Source organism: Oncorhynchus gorbuscha, linkage group LG02 (assembly GCF_021184085.1).
Source record: "Oncorhynchus gorbuscha isolate QuinsamMale2020 ecotype Even-year linkage group LG02, OgorEven_v1.0, whole genome shotgun sequence".
In the NCBI taxonomy this organism is placed as follows: Eukaryota; Metazoa; Chordata; class Actinopteri; order Salmoniformes; family Salmonidae; genus Oncorhynchus; species Oncorhynchus gorbuscha.
Genome location: NC_060174.1, coordinates 50,373,106 through 50,392,626, shown reverse-complemented (window position 1 = coordinate 50,392,626; position 19,521 = coordinate 50,373,106). Strand labels below are relative to the sequence as shown.

Sequence of the window (19,521 nt, the reverse complement as noted above, 5' to 3'; positions counted from 1 at the left end):
TCCTAATGTAAGCATGCATTGAAGGTTAACTTGTCATATTGCAGAGTCTAGCTTAAAGGCATTTCAATGTTCCTAGCAAGTAGAACATATTAAGGCTGAGACAAATTAGAACTGCACGTACACTCCCGTTCAAGTTTTAGGACATCATCCAAGGGTTTTTATTTTCTACATTGTAGAATGAAATAAGATGGAATCATGTAACCAAAATATGAGATTCTTCAAATAGCCACCCTTTGCTTTTGCACACCAGATTCATGAGGTAGTCACCTGGAATGCATTTCAATTAACAGGTCTGCCTTAACACGTTTGAGCCAAGGTAGGTGTATACAGATGGTATTTTACCAAATAGAGCTAAGCACATATTATGGCAAGAACAATTCAAATAAGCAAAGCGAAACAACCGTCAATCTGGAAAATGTCAAGTGCAGTCGCGTTATGACTGCAACAGAAAAGACCTCTGCAGAGGATGTTCATGTAACTCAAACCTTCATGGTCAAAATGCCACAAAGAAAATACTCAAGGACACCAAGAAGACTTGCTTGGGCCAAGAAACACAAGCAATGGAAATTTGTCCTTTGGTCTGGAGTCCAAATTGGAGATTTTTGGTGTCTTTGAACAGATGATCTCCCCACCATAAAGCATGGAGGTGGTGCTTTTTTGGTGACCGTCCAATTTATTTAGAATTGAAGGCACACTTAGCTACCACAGCGATATACACCATCCCATCCGGTTTGCACTTAGAGGGACTATCATTTGTTTCTCAACAGGACAATGACCCAACACACCTCCAGGCTGTGCAAGGGCTATTTGACCAAGGAGAGTGATGTATCAGATGACCTGGCCTCCACCCAATTAAATGATTTGGGACGAGTCAGACCTCAGAGTGAAGGAAAAGCAGCTAACAAGTGCTCAGCATATGTGGGAACTCCTTCAAGACTTTCAGAAAAGCATTCCAGGTGAAGCTGGTTGAGAGAATGCCAAGTGTGCAAAGCTGTAATCAAGGAAAAGGGTGGCTACATTGAAGATTCTCAAATATATTTTGATTTATCACTATGGTTACTACATGACTTCGTAGTGTTGATGTCTTCACTATTAATTCTACAAAGTAGAAAATAGTAAAAATGAAGAAAACCCCCTGAATGAGTAGGTGTTCTAAAACTTTTGACCAGTAGCGTATATTAGATGTCATCTGATTTGTTAAAATATTGAGGGATATCAAACCACATCAGGTCATTTATATAACTAGGCCCATACCGACAATATCAAACCTTATATAAATTTGGATAGAATACATGTCATACCTTCATATCTAGTTAGTGCTCAATCATCTAAGATTAAAGTTAAGGGGGGGGGGAAAGCATTGAGCAGCTAAATACAAACAGAACAGACATTTATTGTGCCAGAATCTACTGTACATAGTCAAACATGAAGTGTACCATGTAATCCTCAGATACTGAAATTACAGCAGCATGTAGTGAATCATAAAAAGGCTAAATGGAATGCTTTGTTCAGTAATACTGATTTGTACGGTGGGTGAGGAGGAATGCAGTCCAGTCTTATTAACATAATAAACAACCCAAATGCACTGTAGAATGGGTGAAGGAGAAGAGGTATTATATTACCATAGGAATAAATTGGTATATGGCAAGTAAGTACCTACTTTGGTCTACCTGAATTCCCTTACAGGTAACCCCAATCAAGTCCGTTTATATTTCATTTTAGGACCGCTCTCTGGAGCCTCTTTGCATTTCCAATGTCTCCGTCACGTGTTTCCTCTGTCTGTGTCGCTAACAAAGGCCCCTGTACAGGCTGCCTTCCCATTTGTTTCATATTTTAAAAAGGGGTAAATAGTAGAAAAAGGTGCCAGGCGGATCAGGTAATAGTCAGACAGTGCTTTTGGTGGGAAGCTCTGTGCTATTGTGCCGCGTTTTCCTCAGTGACCCGTCGTCATGCGGCCGGGCCTTCTGCAGGTTGGACATGGCGGCGGTGCGCTCGATGTCGATGAAGGCGTAGAGCTCGGTGCGGCGCGTGGGGGTGGTAGGCAAAGGCGGCGAGGTTGGGGTGCGGGGCGTGTGGGGGTTGCTGGTGTCTGAGGACGCACCCTTGGAGGCTGCGGAGGAAGAGGCGGTAGTTTCCATCTCCACCTCGATGTAGTTGAGCGTCTTGGGATGCTCCTGACCCAGCGGCCGGCGGAAGTCGAAGTTGAACACGATGGGCCCGTCACTGCGGCGGCGTGCCGTGTCGGGGGCACAGCGGGCGCTGAGGGGGGCAGTCACATTCTCTGTGTTCACATAGTTGTGGGAGGACTCCATGGCTGACAGAGGGGGGTGGGCTGACAGGGGATGGGAGTAGGAGTGGTGGAGGAGGCTGTGTTGGTGGTGGTTGTAGCCGTTGAGGGAGGACATCTTTAGCCCCCCCTGGCCTCCACCACCACGGGGTCCACCGTTGTTCTCCTCCTCCTCGTTGCTGGGCTTGCGGGTCTCCCAGACGGGCGGCAGGGCCGGGAGGTTCTCGTAGTCTAGGAGGGCCGTGCGCCGCTGGGCTGAGTTGTTGACATTCTGCAGGGTGTCAGGGGTCACAGGGGGCAAGAGATGACGGCGAGGGGCTGTGGCTGGAGCCCCGACAGAGGCAGAGGAGCCATTGGAGTGTGTAGAGGACGGCTGAGGCTGGCCCTCTGGTGGGGCTGGGGCCTCCGTGTCTGTGTGGCCGTTGGTCTCTCCCTCTCCAAGCTCCGGGGACTCTGAGTCCTCCCCTGCCTCCTCTTCATCTCCATCCTCAGTCTGATGCTTCCCCTTGGCCATCTTTTTCTGCGCAGGGGTGGGCCCCAGCACAAAGCGTACCCCTTGGGACTCCAGCAGTACCTGGGGTTCTTCCTGGAGCTGGGCCTGGGGCTCTGGTCTGGCTACCCTCGGAGGTGGTGGTGTAGGGGGGCACTGGGACTGGGCTGAGCCAGGGCTGTCCAGAGGGGCTGGAGCAGTCAGAGGGCTGGGCTGGTCATCCAGCAGACCTGTGGTGTTCACATAAGTGTGGACCTGTGGACGGATCAGGAGACAGGGTTAATAGAACATCGTTATCACTCCAACTCAACAGCTTCTACATCAACTCATTATTTCCCATCGATGTCACAAGTAGCACAGTGGGTGTCTTCTTTAGGATATCTCAAAATGTGCTCTACTGAACATGACCCAAACATTTGTATGGAGATGTGTAGTTATATCAATAAAGCTATACGTTTTGGGAGTATTTCAGTGTGCAGGGCAGGCCTTATTCTATTCCCTCAAATTCGCCAGGCACTTGGTGTTAAGAGTTGTTCTCTCACCGCCTCGTCAGCCACTAGGAGGGGGTGTGTAGACTCCTCTCCCACTGAGGGCAGTCGGGTGCTGGCCACAGACGGGTGGCGTGTGGAGGGGTGCGAGGGGGCGTCGCCCACCGAAGGGATCCGGGTGACACCATTGTGCACGGTGGGAACAGAGTAGCCCAGAGCTGAATAGACATAAGCGAAGAACTGGGGGTTAGTGGGGACAATGAAAGGGTTGACTGACAGACAAGACTTCAGCCTTTTCTTTTTATAGCAGTTATCTAATGAAGGAAGGCTCAGTAATGAAAGAGTTAGGTATTTGAGAGTGTGACAGCCATATGAGGCAATGGACATTCTAGGGACAGGAACAGGCATTTCTCAGGTCATTGCAAGTGTTGGTAGAAGTATTCATTATGGGGCCTGTGCAAGCCCTAGTTGTAGGATGAATATAGGATTACCGGCAGGAGTATGTGTGGCCTGCTGGTTGGTCTCCAGTACGGCCTCCTCCACCACACTGATGCTGTGGTTGTGCATCACCTCCTGCAGCATGTTGAAGATCTCCTCCGCCCGAGCACACTTAAAGGCAAAGATCCCTGAAGACACAGTCAAACGCAGTCAAGTCAAAATTGCGGTTGCGCCGCAGAGCTCATCATGATGTTCAACTCAGGAACCACACATTGGGCAGCACGACTGCAATATACACTTTTGAGAAACAACCATTACCAGCACTGCTCACGCATTCACGTTTAACAAAGTTTTGTACATCTATGGGCTCTTTCAACTTGTCCTTGCCACCTATGCCCTTGCCTGCCTTGTAATCTATGATGTAAAGGGACTGGATAGGTGAAAGCAACAGAGCCATAGAGATAAAAAGGAAGCGTAGTAATACGTCAAGAAGGAACACACAGGAACAACCATAGGTATGGCATCACATCAGGGACAAACTACACAGGATCCTATCACCGAGACTAGTCACACTGCACAGAGAACAGAACACACAACTTATGCAGGACCAAACCCGAAAACTCCCAACTCCCTCAAGCACGACACCACAGAGTCAGACACAGGCATCAATACTGTCACCACAGAAATAGAATCACGAGAGTGGGCTTCTATTGCCGTATTTAAGTCAATGAAGCCATTATGATTCTATTTCTATGACTAACATTTCTGGTAATCGCATTATTACATCATTATCACAGCACGGGAACACAGCAAGCCTGACTTACCAGAGTCCCAGAACCCATAGTACCCCCCCCCCCCCCCCTCCCAGACCTCATCCCTTTGAAAGCATGGATGGAGTCAAAAAATAACCACACAGACAATTGTGTCATTAGCATTGCAGCATAATCAATATTTCACTGGTTCAAGTCGATATAACAGTAAAGCTGATGTTGGGGCCTAATGACCTAGTTGCAGATGTGATTCAATGTATTCTGATGTGGTTAACCCTCCCCCACCCAAAAAACAAATACTAACACCCTTGCCTCTGGCACTAACACTTGTCTTTTCTTACTAGCACCGACTTTGCTGATATCTGCTTTATAGAGGAAATGTTTTGCTTACTATGACTGATATGTGGTTGTCTCACCTAGCTCCCTTATGATTAACGCTACGGATAAGTGCGCCTGCCAAATAACTAAAATGTAAAAATGTATAATAATGCCCAGGCAGCTGGGGCACCACATAAGTTAGTTAGGTAGCCTAGCGGTTAAGAAAGTTGGGCTAGTAACGGACAGAACGCTCGTCCGAATCCCAGAGCTGACTATGTGAAAAATATGTCGATGTGCCACTGAGCAAGGCACTTAACCATAATTGCTCCTTTAAATCGCTCTGGATAAGAGCGTCTGTTAAATGACCTCAATGTCAATGGTGCGACATACGCTGAGAGCGGCCCTTGAAAATGACAAAAATCAATGAATGAAATACGTGAAATCAATAATTGTGCGGAATGGAAAGCTCTATTAATTTACCTTGTCCCGTCTGGCAGCGGCGGCCACTCTCGAAGGAGAAGAGGTTGGAGTCGTAGCCATAGCGACGCAGGCACATGTAGGGCCACTTGACGTCGTCACGGCGATAGGTGTGGAGGACGAGCTCTACCTCTGTCAGCTCCATCATGCCTGAGCCCAGCTCGTTCCCATCGTCATCCACGTTTATCACCTGGCAACAGAACAATAACGTTACACAATGGTCACTGTGTCAGTCGACACAAACATGTGTACTCTGCAATGCATTGAAGCTGGTCTTCATTATGCAACCAATATCTCCCATTCATTCAGGTGAGAGGTCTCCATATTTTGACATGTCGCAAAATCTGTCATAACTAGGGAGTAGAATATGGGCTCAGCAATGATCCACCGTTGAAGTATGTTTGTTGTAATGGATCAAGAGACTCACCTTAAATTTGGTTTGATGATTATCTGGGATTGACTCCTTCTCTGGACAGCTTAAACAGCTACCCATGGCTTCTTCAGAGCACCATCTGATGTCTGGATCATAAGGTAATTTAAATAAGATTGAATGGACGTCATATAAAAGAGTGAAAAGACATCATAGGAAGAGTGAATGTTCACCATAGGAAGAGTTGTAGCTAAAGAAAGTAAAATATATATATAGATTTTTACCTAGATCCAACCTCCAGTATCCCTGGTTCCATCTTCCGAGCACTCATGTTTTCTTTATCTGCTATGCCAACATAAGATGTGGGCCTGCACACAGATCATTTACAGTCAGCCAAGTTAGTTAGCTGGACGACCTAGTTTGTTATACAACTGGAGTTCGTTAGCTAGCTATTGTGTCTGGCAAGTTAAAAGGTTAGCGTTGGCCTCAAAGGATGTAAATAAGACAATGTTAGCTAGTAAGGAAAGTTAACGTCGTTACAAGCTAGCTACAGTTACCGAATTACGATGGCTAACTCTAGAAGTAGCTTGGGCCAAAGCATTATATTCCGAATACCAAGATTTTGGTTTAACTGGCTTTATTGATATGAAAATATATAGTTAACGTTATAGCTAGCTAGTTCCTCAAATGGTTAGATAATGTTAACGTTAGTAACTTAATCTCCTTGCGTCAGACGTGGTTGACTAACTACGAAACTTCACCGTTAGCACATTCATTACTGTAGCCAGTAGGTTAACATTAGCTAACTACAGTAGCTAGCTCTCGTGAATTGCTAGCAGCCACGCTAGTTAGCTAGCGAATTAGTAATAAAAAAAACATAAGAATGCAAGTTGTCTTAACTAAGACATTTTTGGAATACTTACGAGTATGGCAAACGGAAGGGGGCAGTTCTTCCAAACTTTTCAGACACAAACGATAGCAGAGCTAGCTAGCTATCTCATACGAAGCTAGCTCAACTCCACCATCTTTCCTCTGCGTTGTTAGCTAGTAGAGCGCCAAAAAAATAAATAAATCACAACTTCTTCCAAAGGTGGCTACCATTCATGTTTTCGACCGCAAGATAATGAAAATTGATATAAATCCATGTATAATCCTTTATGTCTCTCTCTTTCTATATATATATATACCCCCCCCAAAAAATAAGCTCGTTTATTTTAGTGGCACCGTCTTTATTGCAGCTAGGTAAATCACAGCAACCTCTTGGCTAAACTTCCGAGAGTTTCAGGCAAACATTTTCAATGTGGTGAATGTGCAGCCCACTACGCATGCGCGAGGATTGGGGGGGCTCTTGGGACATCATCTCCCAAATTTACATTTACATTACATTTAAGTCATTTAGCAGACGCTCTTATCCAGAGCGACTTACAAATTGGAAATCATGACTCCATTATAAATGTATTATATGAATAAATAATTGTCAATATTTTTTTTAGTTATCTAAGTATTTTATTGAAACACTCAAATAATATATTAATGCCCTCGCCTTGATACTTTCTAGGCCTACTTAGATTGCAAAATGGGAAACTGCATACAGTAACTACTATAATTTGTGTAACGATTCACAGAATCCATCAGTCACTCAGATGATTACAATCATGTTTGCCAATGTGTGAGTTGTGGATTTGCACATTGTAGATGTGTGTGATTTTGTAGTTCCATGACATGATTTTAAAATACATCAAACGATGTGTTAAAATACATAAAATATACACAAAAATCATTATCATTTTACAGGCTACACATATGGATTACACAACATAAACGGTGTGCTTTCATAACTCATATGGTCATCCTTTTGCATGACTAGTTTTCTATTCAAGCGGTATATCGCACGGGCTGTACAATATCTACAAATAAATGTGCAATGGGTTTATCTACATACATATTTCAGATATTTTTGAATGATTTCAGTGCTTATGAAAATAAGTATAATTTCAAACAGAAAGCATTTTTGTCAAACATTTGACAAAAATGTGACTTGTGAAAGATGCAATAGCCTGTACATTTACTGTAGATATGTGAATACTGTTAGATCATTTTTACTTATGCAGTATCAGATGTTTTTTTACAGGATTTTGGTCTGTGCCACGTAATAATGTATAAATGGCAGCTTAACAAACAAAATGAACACACTGTGTACGAAAGCCAAGGATGCAAATGTAAAGCATATATACAAACACACAGATATAAGGCAAGTATATACAATTATGTTAATATATATTCTCGTATCATTTTAATAGCTATAAAGTGTTCTATATTCCATAATATCTAGAAAAGAACAATCAACAGAAATAGTAGAACATGTGTCCCTGCAGTGCTATACTAGTGAAAGTACAAACAGTTCTCTCCTTCAGTAGTCCTGACACTCTTTAACGTCTGGCATACACCATATCTGTAGGCCAAAAACAAAACAAAAAATATAATTTGTGATGTCATCCAGCTCTCCAACCTCCTAAATGTGTGTAGCTGCGTTTTGTGTTTGAAATGGGTTGCTTGAGTAGCCTGGTCGTATAACTGTAAGTCTTATAGTAATCTCTACTACCGTTACCATGTCATACGTGTTTGCTATTCCAGGGTAGTGGGTTCGATTCCCGGGGACCACCCATATGTAAAACCCATGCACGCATGACTTTAAGACATTTTGGATAAAAGTGTCTGCTAAATGGCATATGAATACTGTATTATCAGTACTTTAACCCAGACAGGAGTTGGCTAAGCACAAACAGACTGGACGAGGCACCAGGCTAATATTTGACAGGATAGATAATTTGTGATGTCTTCTAGATATGAACTGCAGTACAGAGAGTTCTAAGGAATGTGAGGGCTTACCTCTTTGGGGGTCAGGGTTGACATTCTCATAGATGGGGTAGAGGGGGTTCTCCTGCTCACTGCGAAGCTTCCTGGCTCGGAGGACGTCTCTCATACACTGGTGGAGATATGCATACTGGCACTTTAAAGAAAAGAAGAAAAGAAACATACCCAGATATATCAATGTCAGGATGTGTTATTACATAACACAGGTTCTGGAGTTAACACACAACTGCACATACACACAGAGTAACACAGAGTAAAACTGTATCTCACACAAACACACACCCGTCTCACCTCAGTCTGCACCATGTGTGAGCGGTGGAGACGCAGGTCGAAGACAGCTCCGTAGATGTCTACTGTGTCCTTTGTGTCCAGCTGCTGCAGGACTCTGTCCAGGGATATGAAAGTCCCTGTACGGCCCACACCAGCACTGTGACAGGGAGGAGAGAGAGAGAAAGACAAAGCCAGAGAGAGAGAGAGAGAGAGAGAGAGAGAGAGAGAGAGAGGGTTGGAGGGCAAATACAGTTTAGTTACCTTACCTAAACGGAGAGGGGAAATATAATTTGTCAACATCATTTCAGTCAATTTCTTTTGAATTGAAATGGAATTAACCTCAACTCTGGTCATTACTGCAGGCTGTAACTATACTGTCTCTTCAGGAAAGACGAGACACTATATCTCAGTATGTCCTATGGAGTTTTTGTTTTGAATGGGAGACTAGGGAATTGGGACAGTGACCCACCTGCAGTGAGCTACAGTGGCCCCAGACCCAGGGGTCCTGTTGACATAGTCCCTGACGGTCCTGACAAACTGGATGAGTGACTGGGTGGTCTCTGGGACACCGTGGTCGGGCCACACCGTGTAGTGGAACTGACGCACCACCCTGGAGTAGTTCAACTGGTCCTCCTGCATGGGAGTTAAGACAGAGTCAGAAAGAGAGACTTACTAGAGGCTGGCTACACACAGCTCGCTACTTACCTACTGTATGTTCTGTCACATAATGATACGTCAAGACAGCATTAGCTGCACCCAATTATGGTCATATTTCAAGTGTTGGAGAAGCTACTCTGAAAATATGGTTTAACAAGCTGCCAAATACTTCACACTGGAAGATGTTAGGCTACATTAAAGCTACCCTTCAGAAAAAGTTTACTTAGCTAACTCAAGTTACTCACTACAACCAAACTACTTTGTGAAACATTATCGTATATACAGTAAATCTGAAATGTCATAGACTACAAATTGCAAGAACAGATCATTTTTGGGTCATATGTTAACAGAATGTGACATTTTGCCTATTAAACACAAAACAACATATTTCAAGTGAGAATTAGGCAGGTCTGATACTGCAAAATATTGAAATTATTGCCCGATTCACCCATATTTGCTTATATTTTTGCAAAAGTAGTAAGCCATGCCACTACATGGCAAAAAAGTTATTAACTACCGAAAACACTACCTAGATTTGAATTTAGTTGAACTACCAACAAGCTTGTCATGTTTTGTAATAATATAATAATATTTTGCTTTTCCCTCTGTTCGTTTTCCCCCTGCTGGTCTTTTTAGGTTCGTTCCCCTTTTTCTCTCTCCCTTCCTCTCTCTCTTCTCTCTATCGTTCCGTTCCTGCTCCCAGCTGTTCCTATTCCCCTAATCAATCATTTAGTCTTCCCACACCTGTTCCCTATCTTTTTCCCTGATTAGAGTCCCTATTTCTCCCCTTGTTTTCCGTTTCTGCCCTGTCGGATCCTTGTCTATTGTTCACCGTGCTGTGTCTGTGTATCGCCCTGTCGTGTCGTGTTTCCCTCAGATGCTGCGTGGTGAGCAGGTGTCTGAGTCTGCTACGTTCAAGTGCCTTCCCGAGGCAACCTGCAGTTCATGATCGAGTCTCCAGTCTGTTCTCGTCTTTACGAGTGGAATTATGCTTTATGATTGTAGATTTACTTTACTGGATTAAAGACTCTGTTTTCGCCAAGTCGCTTTTGGGTCCTCATTCACCTGCATAACAAAGCTACTGCAAAATGTAGATAAATTACTAATTTAACTACATATATAGTTAACTACTCCCACTGTATTTCAATATGATAAAAAAAACAATCAGTACTATATGTGAAACTGAATTTAAGGCCAACACACAATATATCACTTTGAAGAAAAGAACCTGGTATTTAAAAAAAAAAATCAGTTTCCAGAATCAGTGTCCTGCACACTCACGCTGCAAATCTTGAATTCCCGGATAGTCCACTCTGGCAGCACAGACTCAGACAGCATCTGAACTATGAGGTCTCCATAATACAAAGGTTCCTGGTCAAAGGGCCAGTAGTGATCACACTTCACCTGGAAGGACCACACAAAGACGCGTAGATAGTAACATTGTAATAACATATTGTTCAATAGAACATGATAGCAGCACTGGTCCGGACAAAAAGCAAAAAAAACTCCTTCTACCCACCCTGCCTTTCTCCACACACTGCGTCACCATGACAATGTTATTGACATTCTGCTCCCACACCATCTTCCAGAAGTCATCCTTGGTTCCAGGAAGTGGGCCCTGAGTGGCGATGTACTCCCTACGGAAGTTGTTCCCCTGAAATGAGAAGAGATTTCATTGACATTTCGTTTTTTCCACCTGACCCTTATTATTAAGTTTAATGAAGCAGCAAAAAAAAGCTGCAAAGGATTGTCCGGCGTGGCATGAGCTTGTGGCAGCCTTATGCTCCACAGGGAGTGTAGCAAGTAATACATCCCAGGTATACTAATTGAGGAACATGGCTGAGAATCAATCAATCAACCCTGCCCCGAGGAACTGAGTTTACGGCAGGGTTTCCCAAACTAGGGGTCGCGACCCCATCTGATTGGAAAATGGGGTCCTAAGAGAACATTTGCGCTTGGTTCATAGAACCTGGGTAACGTAAGTAACCTCTGGTAGAGGCGGTTTTAATGAACAGAGTGGTTTCTGTTTTCTTCTTACAAATGTTTCTCTATCTTTTGAATAGTTTAAAGAAGATACTAAATATTATGACCCCATCCCTGACATATATGACTGTAAGGAACACATACGCCCGTACTGTTTCCCTCTACTATGCCCACAAGCCGTTAGAACCGAGTGGACAATCCTAGGCACTAAATCAGACTGGGGGAAAAAGAACATCTTCAATCATTATGTTCTTTTCTACACAGAGGATCATACAACATTATTGCCTGATGGTCTATTGAACTTCCCAATACCTTTCTGATGCATCTTCAGATTGAAATACTGTAAAAAAAAAGTACTGTCCGAATGTAATAGACTGTCATAGCCCAAATTCAAAAAGTAGCATTGATTACATAACTATTTTTACATGGTGGGATAACTAAATAATTTTATATAAAAATGGTGTCGCAGGCCACCCAACCACCTCCAACCCTACCCCACCCCTCACAACTACCTCCAGCCCTCCCCTACCCCTCACAACTACCTACAGCCCTCCCCCACCCCTCACAACTACCTTCAGCCCTCCCCACCCCTCACAACTACCTTCAGCCCTCCCCTACCCCTCACAACTACCTCCAGCCCTCCCCCACCCCTCACAACTACCTCCAGCCCTCCCCCAGCCCTCACAACTACCTCCAGCCCTCCCCCACCCCTCACAACTACCTCCAGCCCTCCCCCACCCCTCACAACTACCTCCAGCCCTACCCCACCCCTCCCAACTACCTCCAGCCCACCCCCACCCCTCACAACTACCTCCAGCCCTCCCCCACCCCTCACAACTACCTCCAGCCCTCCCCCACCCCTCACAACTACCTCCAGCCCTACCCAACCCCTCCCAACTACCTCCAGCCCTACCCCACCCCTCCCAACTACCTCCAGCCCTCCCCCACCCCTCACAACTACCTCCTGCCCTACCCCTCACAACTACCTCCAGCTCTATCCCACCCCTCACAACTACCTCCAGCCCTACCCCACTCCTCCCAACTACCTCCAGCCTTACCCCACTCCTCCCAACTACCTCCAGCCCTACCCCACTCCTCCCAACTACCTCCAGCCCTACCCAACCCCTCCCAACTACCTCCAGCCCTACTTTTAACTGTATATATATATGCCATTTAGCAGACGCTTTTATCCAAAGCGACTTACAGTCATGTGTGCATACATTCTACGTATGGGTGGTCCCGGGAATCGAACCCATTACCCTGGCGTTACAAGCGCCATGCTCTACCAACTGAGCTACAGAAGGACCAGCCCTACCCCACTCCTCCCAACTACCTCCAGCCCTACCCCACTCCTCCCAACTACCTCCAGCCCTACCCCACTCCTCCCAACTACCTCCAGCCCTACCCCACCCCTCCCAACTACCTCCAGTCCTACCCCACCCCTCCCAACTAACTCCAGTCCTACCCCACACCTCCCAACCACCTCCAGTCCTACCCCACCTCTCCCAACCACCTCCAGTCCTACCCCAGCCCTCCCAACCACCTCCTGCCCTACCCCACCCCTCCCAACCACCTCCAGCCCCCCCCCACCCCACACAACAGAGGGGATTTTACCAGAGTGAAGGTTGGTTCAGATTTGTCCGTGTGTTTGGATAACTTACAGGAATGTAGCTGGCGTTGATGTAGTCAGAGCACGGATCATCATCCACATAGGACAGCTTCACACGGGTCAAGTCGTCTACACAACACAGGCCATGCACAAAGACATTGAGTTGGCAATTTAGTTGTCATATTGAAAAGAAAGAAATCTCTAAATCCCCTTGTTTTTTGTCTATGTATTCGAACCCTGTGAAATCGCATTGCGCATCTGACTCACAGGGAAGGATGTTGTTGTATCGGTTCTTCCCCCTGTTCTCTGGCAGTAGGGCTGTGTCCAGGGGCTGGTTCCTTCCTACGTCTTTCAGGTCCTTACACAGAAAGTGACACGTTAGGTTTACCAAAGATACCTCCTGAACATACAGTGGCAAGAAAAATATGTGAACCCTTTGGAATTACCTGGAGCTCTGCATAAATTGGTCATCAAATTTGATCTGATCTTCATCTAAGTCACAACAATAGACAAACAGTGTGCTTAAACTAATAACACACAAATTATTGTATTTTTCTTGTCTATATCGAATACATCATTTAAACATTCACAGTGTAGGTTGGAAAAAGTATGTGAACCCCTAGGCTAATGACTTCTCCAAAAGCTCATTGGAGTCAGGAGTCAGCTAACCTGGAGTCCAATCAATGAGACAATATTGAAGATGTTGGTTAGAGCTGCCTTGCCCTACAAAAAACACTCACAAAATTTGAGTTTGCAATTCACAAGAAGCACTGCCTTATGTGAACCATGCCTCAAACAAAAGAGATCTCAGAAGACCTTCAGATAAAGAATTGTTGACTTGCATAAAGCTGGAAAGGGTTACAAAAGTATCTCTAAAAGCCTTGATGTTTATCAGTCTACGGTAAAGACAAATTGCCTATAAATGGAGAAAGTTCAGCACTGTTGCTACTCTCCCTAGGAGGGTCCGTCCTGCAAAGACGACTGCGAGATCACATGCTAACATCTCTGTTGACGAGTCTACAATACGTAAAACACTAAATAAGAATGGTGTTCATGGGAGGACACCACGGAAGAAGCCACTGCTGTCCAACACAAACATTCCTGCATGTCTGAAGTTTGCAAAAGTGCACCTAGATGTTCCACAGCACTACTGGCAAAACATTCTGTGGACAGATGAAACTAAAGTTGAGTTGTTTGGAAGGAACATACAGAACTATGTGTGGAGTAAAAAAAGGCACAGCCCACCTACTTCCAAAGGGTTCACATACTTTTTTCTTGCCACTGTAAATACTGTATGCATTTAATAAAATGTCATAATCAATCTACTATTTAAAACACTTTAAATGAAAAGATAGGTGTCAGAGCAGGAAAATACATCTACACACGTCTGCATTGTTTTCTTTATTAAAGTAAAGTAAATAGGACTATTCCGACTTCCTGTAAATGTACTCCAATGCTATTATATGTGATTGAGAATGCCCAACGGACAGTGAATGTTATCCAGTCTTACTTCGTACTCCTCAGACAGTAGATAATTGGAGTCAGCCTGGAGTTTGGTGTAGTGGGACTCAAAGTGCATGATCTTGACGGGGCTGCAGCAGGATCAACAGATTTTTTTTTTCATTAAAAATTTTAAAAAAGGTTTGAGCCAAACAGAGTGGAGCAAAAGACGAACCAAAATGGACTTAAAAGTAATTGGGTGAAAACAATAACCAAAGCATTTAAAACATACCTTGAAATACGACGGTTACTGGGGAAAAAAGGGAGATAAAGGTATTATTGGCTCAAATGCATTAATGGTCATTTCTTTGTGAGTTTTTATCCTGCCAGGAAACACATTATAGTTTATATATGTAACAAATGAAATGCATTAGAACTGATCACAGACTGCTCCTCCTCTTACCCCCTGACGCCCATGTGCACTCCTGATGTGGGCCTCTCCCTCCTCATGCTCAGTCGGACCACCCGCCGCTCCTGCACACTACTGTAATCACAAGTGTCGTATGTAGAGTGTACGTAGAGTGCAATATCAAGCTGGTATGCAGTGTATAGGTAGGTTACATGGGGCAGGGAGGGCCAGGAACTCACACTTTGCGAACTTTCTGTCTGCAGATGAGCAGTGCAGTGACTCCCACCACCATGACAATGAGGAACATACCGGCACTGATGCCCTCGATCACACCGCTCAGGGGCTCTATGAGAGGAATATACAACCAATCAACAGTCTTTCTCATAGAGGACCAATCACTCATAAGCATTTCTCGCTAACTACCAATCACACCTCGGCATCATACACCATCAACCAATCAGAGTTATGTGTGAATAGTATCCCACCTGCTTCTGTGACCAGGGGGAGGGACAGGTAAGTGTCTGTGTAGAGGGGCGGGGTGTATCTGCTCTGCTCCTCGTCAAAAAGCTGGGTGAACGCACGCACACTGAGCCTAGAGAGAAGAGAAAGCCCACCATGACATCTCACCCAGTCGGGTCCCACTGTATGACACTAGGTGAAATGTTGTTGAGTCATTGAACATCTACAAACTATCTACTTGGGACTATCCAAATAAAGTGTTACAGAATTACACTCTAAGGCCCTAATTTGAACAACTACAGATAAAAGAAAAACAAACTGCGGGCAATATGACATCATCGTACACAGCGGCGCAAATTCATGCTTGCAGAAATCAGCAACAATGAAACGACAGATCTGCCAAGACTGCGGGAGGAAACTGGATTGATTTAGGCAGAACCCTGTACTATACCTGTATGCAGTTTTGGGTTTGAGTGGACCATCACAGAAAGGGTGGTCTCTGTGTTTGTCTGGGTCCTGCTCCCTGTCCTGGGCCTGTAGGTGGTCACATGCCCCCCCGAGGGTGTCCATACCCGTACCCAGGCTGATCGCAAAGCTCTGGGTCTCGCTGTCTAATCCCTCTGTGCAGCGGCTGGGGAAGTAGCTGGTTTGGTAGGCCTTGACGGAACTGTTCAATTTGTAGTCCAGATAGGAGGGTAGAGGGTGGTGCTGCTCTGGTTGAATGTTTTCATTGTCTGGAGGGGTGGGGGGGATTCACAATCACATCCATCCATGATTACAGTAATTCAAAGAAATCAACCTACTGTACATTTAGCAATTATAGAGACATACTGACACAGAGATAGATACACAGAGATAGAGAGACATACTGACACAGAGATAGAGAGACATACTGACACAGAGATAGAGAGACATACTGACACAGAGATAGAGAGACATACTGACACAGAGATAGAGAGATAGGCAGGCAGGCAGGCAGGCAGGCAGGCAGGCAGGCAGGCAGGCAGGCAGGCAGGCAGGCAGGCAGGCAGGCAGGCAGGCAGGCAGGCAGGCAGGCAGGCAGGCAGGCAGGCAGGCAGGCAGGCAGACAGACAGGCAGGCAGGCAGGCAGGCAGGCAGGCAGGCAGGCAGGCAGGCAGGCAGGCAGGCAGGCAGGCAGGCAGGCAGGCAGGCAGGCAGGCAGGCAGGCAGGCAGGCAGGCAGGCAGGCAGGCAGGCAGGCAGGCAGGCAGGCAGGCAGGCAGGCAGGCAGGCAGGCAGGCAGACAGACAGACAGACAGACAGACAGACAGACAGACAGACAGACAGACAGACAGACAGACAGACAGACAGACAGACAGACAGACAGACAGACAGACAGACAGACAGACAGATAGATAGATAGATAGATAGATAGATAGATAGATAGATAGATAGATAGATAGATAGATAGATAGATAGAAAGGTTTGTCTATATTGTTCAACCTTCATTCCACTTACTTTCAGACTCGGTCACCACCACTGTGAAGAACTTGACTGCTCCGTTGATGTCACTGAACCAGCTGCAGTTAAACTTGAAGAAGATGGTGTTTTTGGTGATGAGAGCAGCGCTGTTGTTAACCCGGGTGCTGAGGGAAGGGAGGGGAGGGCCTGGAGGGAGAAACGCAGCAATAGAACAGCTAGGATTGTACTGGAATGTACCTTGTTAGCCGGGAACATACATGGACAAGCAGAATCCTAGTTCACAGAATATCAGCCCACAACAGCTTCACACCACAGAGGATCATAGTGGCCTTCGAACCATGTTTATAACTGGTTAAAGTGACCCATAAGGACCACAAAATAACTAGAGGAGACAGCAGTGAGACCATACTCAAAGTCAATGGCCTTGGCTGTCATTTAGCCATACAGAGTTGACCGTATCACATCTCTCCCTGTGGTCATCATCACACAATCACTGTGACCACAAACACAACCCCTTTGGCACTCACGGTCGATCATGGTGACCACGCTATCCTCAGCGGCCTCGCTGGTCATGCTGTCGGAGATAGCCTTGATGGAGACGGTGTAGCGTTTGTGCGGCTCCAGCTGGGTGATGTGGTAGAGGGTGCTGTCGCGGCCCGTACGCCGGGAGTACACCAGGGTGCGGGAGTCCTGGTGGAGGCACTCAATGGTGTAGGAGTCACAGTCGGCCTCCGGGGGGCCCCAGGAGCAGGAGATGGAGGTGGAGTTCTGGGGGCGGCAGTGTAGGTACTGAACACGCTCTGGCTCTATGGATAAATTGTAGAGGGAGTCAGAGGTAAAAACAGGGGTCCAAAAAACTATAGTCTCTCTACTACAGAGGTCAAATGGGTCAAAGATATTTATAACTAACTCAAGATAGTTAATCTGTGCCGTTTTCAATGGGAGTAAATGAAACGTAGTGGGCAGAAAAAAAGCAAGGAGGTGGGCAGAGCCAAGCATGAGCTCGCATGAGCTAGCGAGATTTCCGCTAGGGAACACTTTCTCTGTAAAGTGCGGGTGTGCAATAACTCAATTCGCCCTTGCACTCCTTGTAAACAACACAATTGTTCAAAACTTTAACAAAGGGTCGAGTCTACAAAACATTGTGCACTCTGTCCGTAACGGATTCTAGTTTTGGGAACAGAAAACTGTTTTGAGATTGGGCTTTTCTTTTGTGAGAAAATGAGCAGAATGTCCCCTCAATTCCATCTCGTTCAATATTCTCCCAATATCGGCCACTGCGCTTCCTCTCCTCCCCATATTTGATGATGCTTATGCATCCGGTGAAACATTTGGTACCTGCTTTTATCCGTGTCTGTAGTGTGCACAGGAGTTTGTTCTAGCCAAGCAACGACTCGACATCTTCTTAGTCTTGCAATACTTGCAACCAAACAGTGTACAGTATAGCGCCACCTACTGGTTCGGATGCTCTTGTGGATGGGCAGGCTGTAGGCAGGGCTCCCATCCTCACCAACACCACCAACAGCCCCACTGACAGTACGCAGGCTGAAGTTGTACAAGCGTCCGGGGTACAGGCCCTTAAGGATGCGGCTGCCGGAGGTCCGGGTGTGGTAGGGGTTGAACACAGACAGGTGGTCCCGCGGTTCCCACTGCAGGTCAAAGTCGTCGTAGTCGCTGCCTGCAGGACCACTCCAGGTCAGTTCCAGGGAAGTGTTGGTGACCCCGCCGAATGACACAGAGGTTGGGGGTCTGGGTGCTGAAGAGAAGAGAAGATAACAACGCAAAGATAAGCAATTTGATGACCATCCAAGCAAATACTGTACAATAAAAACAGATTTTAGTGTAGAATATATGGTAATTGTGTTGTTAAACATCAAGACATATCAGGACAGCCCTCAAGAAAGCTGCTCTTTCTACTGTACATCCATATGTTCTCTTTACTGACTCAACTAATTCCCCCTCAACACCATGTCAACACTCATTGACAATCATCTAGTAAGAGAGGACTCACCGGTCCTGCCCTGAGTGGTGGCCCTGTTTGTGAGCTCTCCACTGCGGGTGAGGATGTCAGCATGGTAGAGGCGCCCGGGGATCAGTGTGGGGACGGCATACTCCGTGGCGTCGGGCCCTAGAGCCTCCTCTGCCTGCTGGGAGCCATCTGGGTTGTAGACAGACAACAGGTAGCCGCTCAGCTCCCCCTCTGCACGCTCCCACGACACCCGGAGCTCCTCCGTCTGGGGATGACTTCGGGCCTGCAGAGACGTCACTGCAGCTGGGACTGAGGAGGACGAGGAGGAGTGGAAAAAAATCAGATGTCAAGTCATGATGTAATGTCAGTGAGCGTGACGGATACAGTTAGCACTTAGTTGTTTGTTTACCACATAGTTTATGTGAAAGAAACACCTTAAGTATGTGCCATCACGTGATGTGAAACTCACATCTTATCTCAAGTAAGAATTTGTCTTTATCATAGCCTAGACCGACAGTACCCCTCCTCAGCACTAGAGAGCACAGATGTTAGATTTTAATTTGATCACCCTGTCATTGCTGAGATTTTTCCTGCGCTGCAGGATTTACATAAATTCACTGAAAACCCACACTAACACACAGTTATATTAACAGGATTCCACTTTTCATGCAGCCTAATTTTGGCCAACTAATAGACTAACCACCGATCAAGCAACATAAAATTGTTGGAAAAGTGTGAATGGACTAAACGTTCAAATACTGTTGCTGCAGG

The 19,521-nt window shown here is 45.7% G+C and overlaps 1 protein-coding gene across 6 annotated transcripts in view; it reads right to left on the bottom strand.

Moving 5' to 3' along the window:
• Positions 1 to 1,373: 1,373 nt before the first annotated feature.
• Positions 1,374 to 19,521, bottom strand: part of LOC124003874 (fibroblast growth factor receptor substrate 2-like) — a 47,860-nt gene continuing 29,712 nt past the window's right edge. For 2 of the 6 annotated variants that reach the window (XM_046312503.1, XM_046312522.1), the window contains exons 17-34: positions 18,793 to 19,059; positions 18,238 to 18,537; positions 17,309 to 17,587; positions 16,818 to 16,967; positions 15,791 to 16,073; positions 15,366 to 15,472; positions 15,120 to 15,225; positions 14,935 to 15,015; positions 14,764 to 14,781; positions 14,542 to 14,623; positions 13,299 to 13,389; positions 13,084 to 13,160; positions 10,959 to 11,093; positions 10,721 to 10,843; positions 9,252 to 9,415; positions 8,804 to 8,939; positions 8,528 to 8,648; positions 7,122 to 8,090 (exon numbers count right to left, since the gene is read on the bottom strand). In XM_046312503.1, coding sequence (XP_046168459.1) covers positions 8,068 to 8,090; positions 8,528 to 8,648; positions 8,804 to 8,939; positions 9,252 to 9,415; positions 10,721 to 10,843; positions 10,959 to 11,093; positions 13,084 to 13,160; positions 13,299 to 13,389; positions 14,542 to 14,623; positions 14,764 to 14,781; positions 14,935 to 15,015; positions 15,120 to 15,225; positions 15,366 to 15,472; positions 15,791 to 16,073; positions 16,818 to 16,967; positions 17,309 to 17,587; positions 18,238 to 18,537; positions 18,793 to 19,059 — 2,543 coding nt within the window. In that variant the 3' untranslated portion in view covers positions 7,122 to 8,067. Of the gene's footprint in view, positions 3,033 to 3,319; positions 3,484 to 3,756; positions 3,892 to 5,271; positions 5,459 to 5,695; positions 5,788 to 5,922; positions 6,007 to 6,561; positions 8,091 to 8,527; positions 8,649 to 8,803; positions 8,940 to 9,251; positions 9,416 to 10,720; positions 10,844 to 10,958; positions 11,094 to 13,083; positions 13,161 to 13,298; positions 13,390 to 14,541; positions 14,624 to 14,763; positions 14,782 to 14,934; positions 15,016 to 15,119; positions 15,226 to 15,365; positions 15,473 to 15,790; positions 16,074 to 16,817; positions 16,968 to 17,308; positions 17,588 to 18,237; positions 18,538 to 18,792; positions 19,060 to 19,521 lie in introns of those variants that run through there. The other 4 variants (XR_006833281.1, XM_046312515.1, XM_046312536.1 and 1 more) reach the window with 4 other exon arrangements.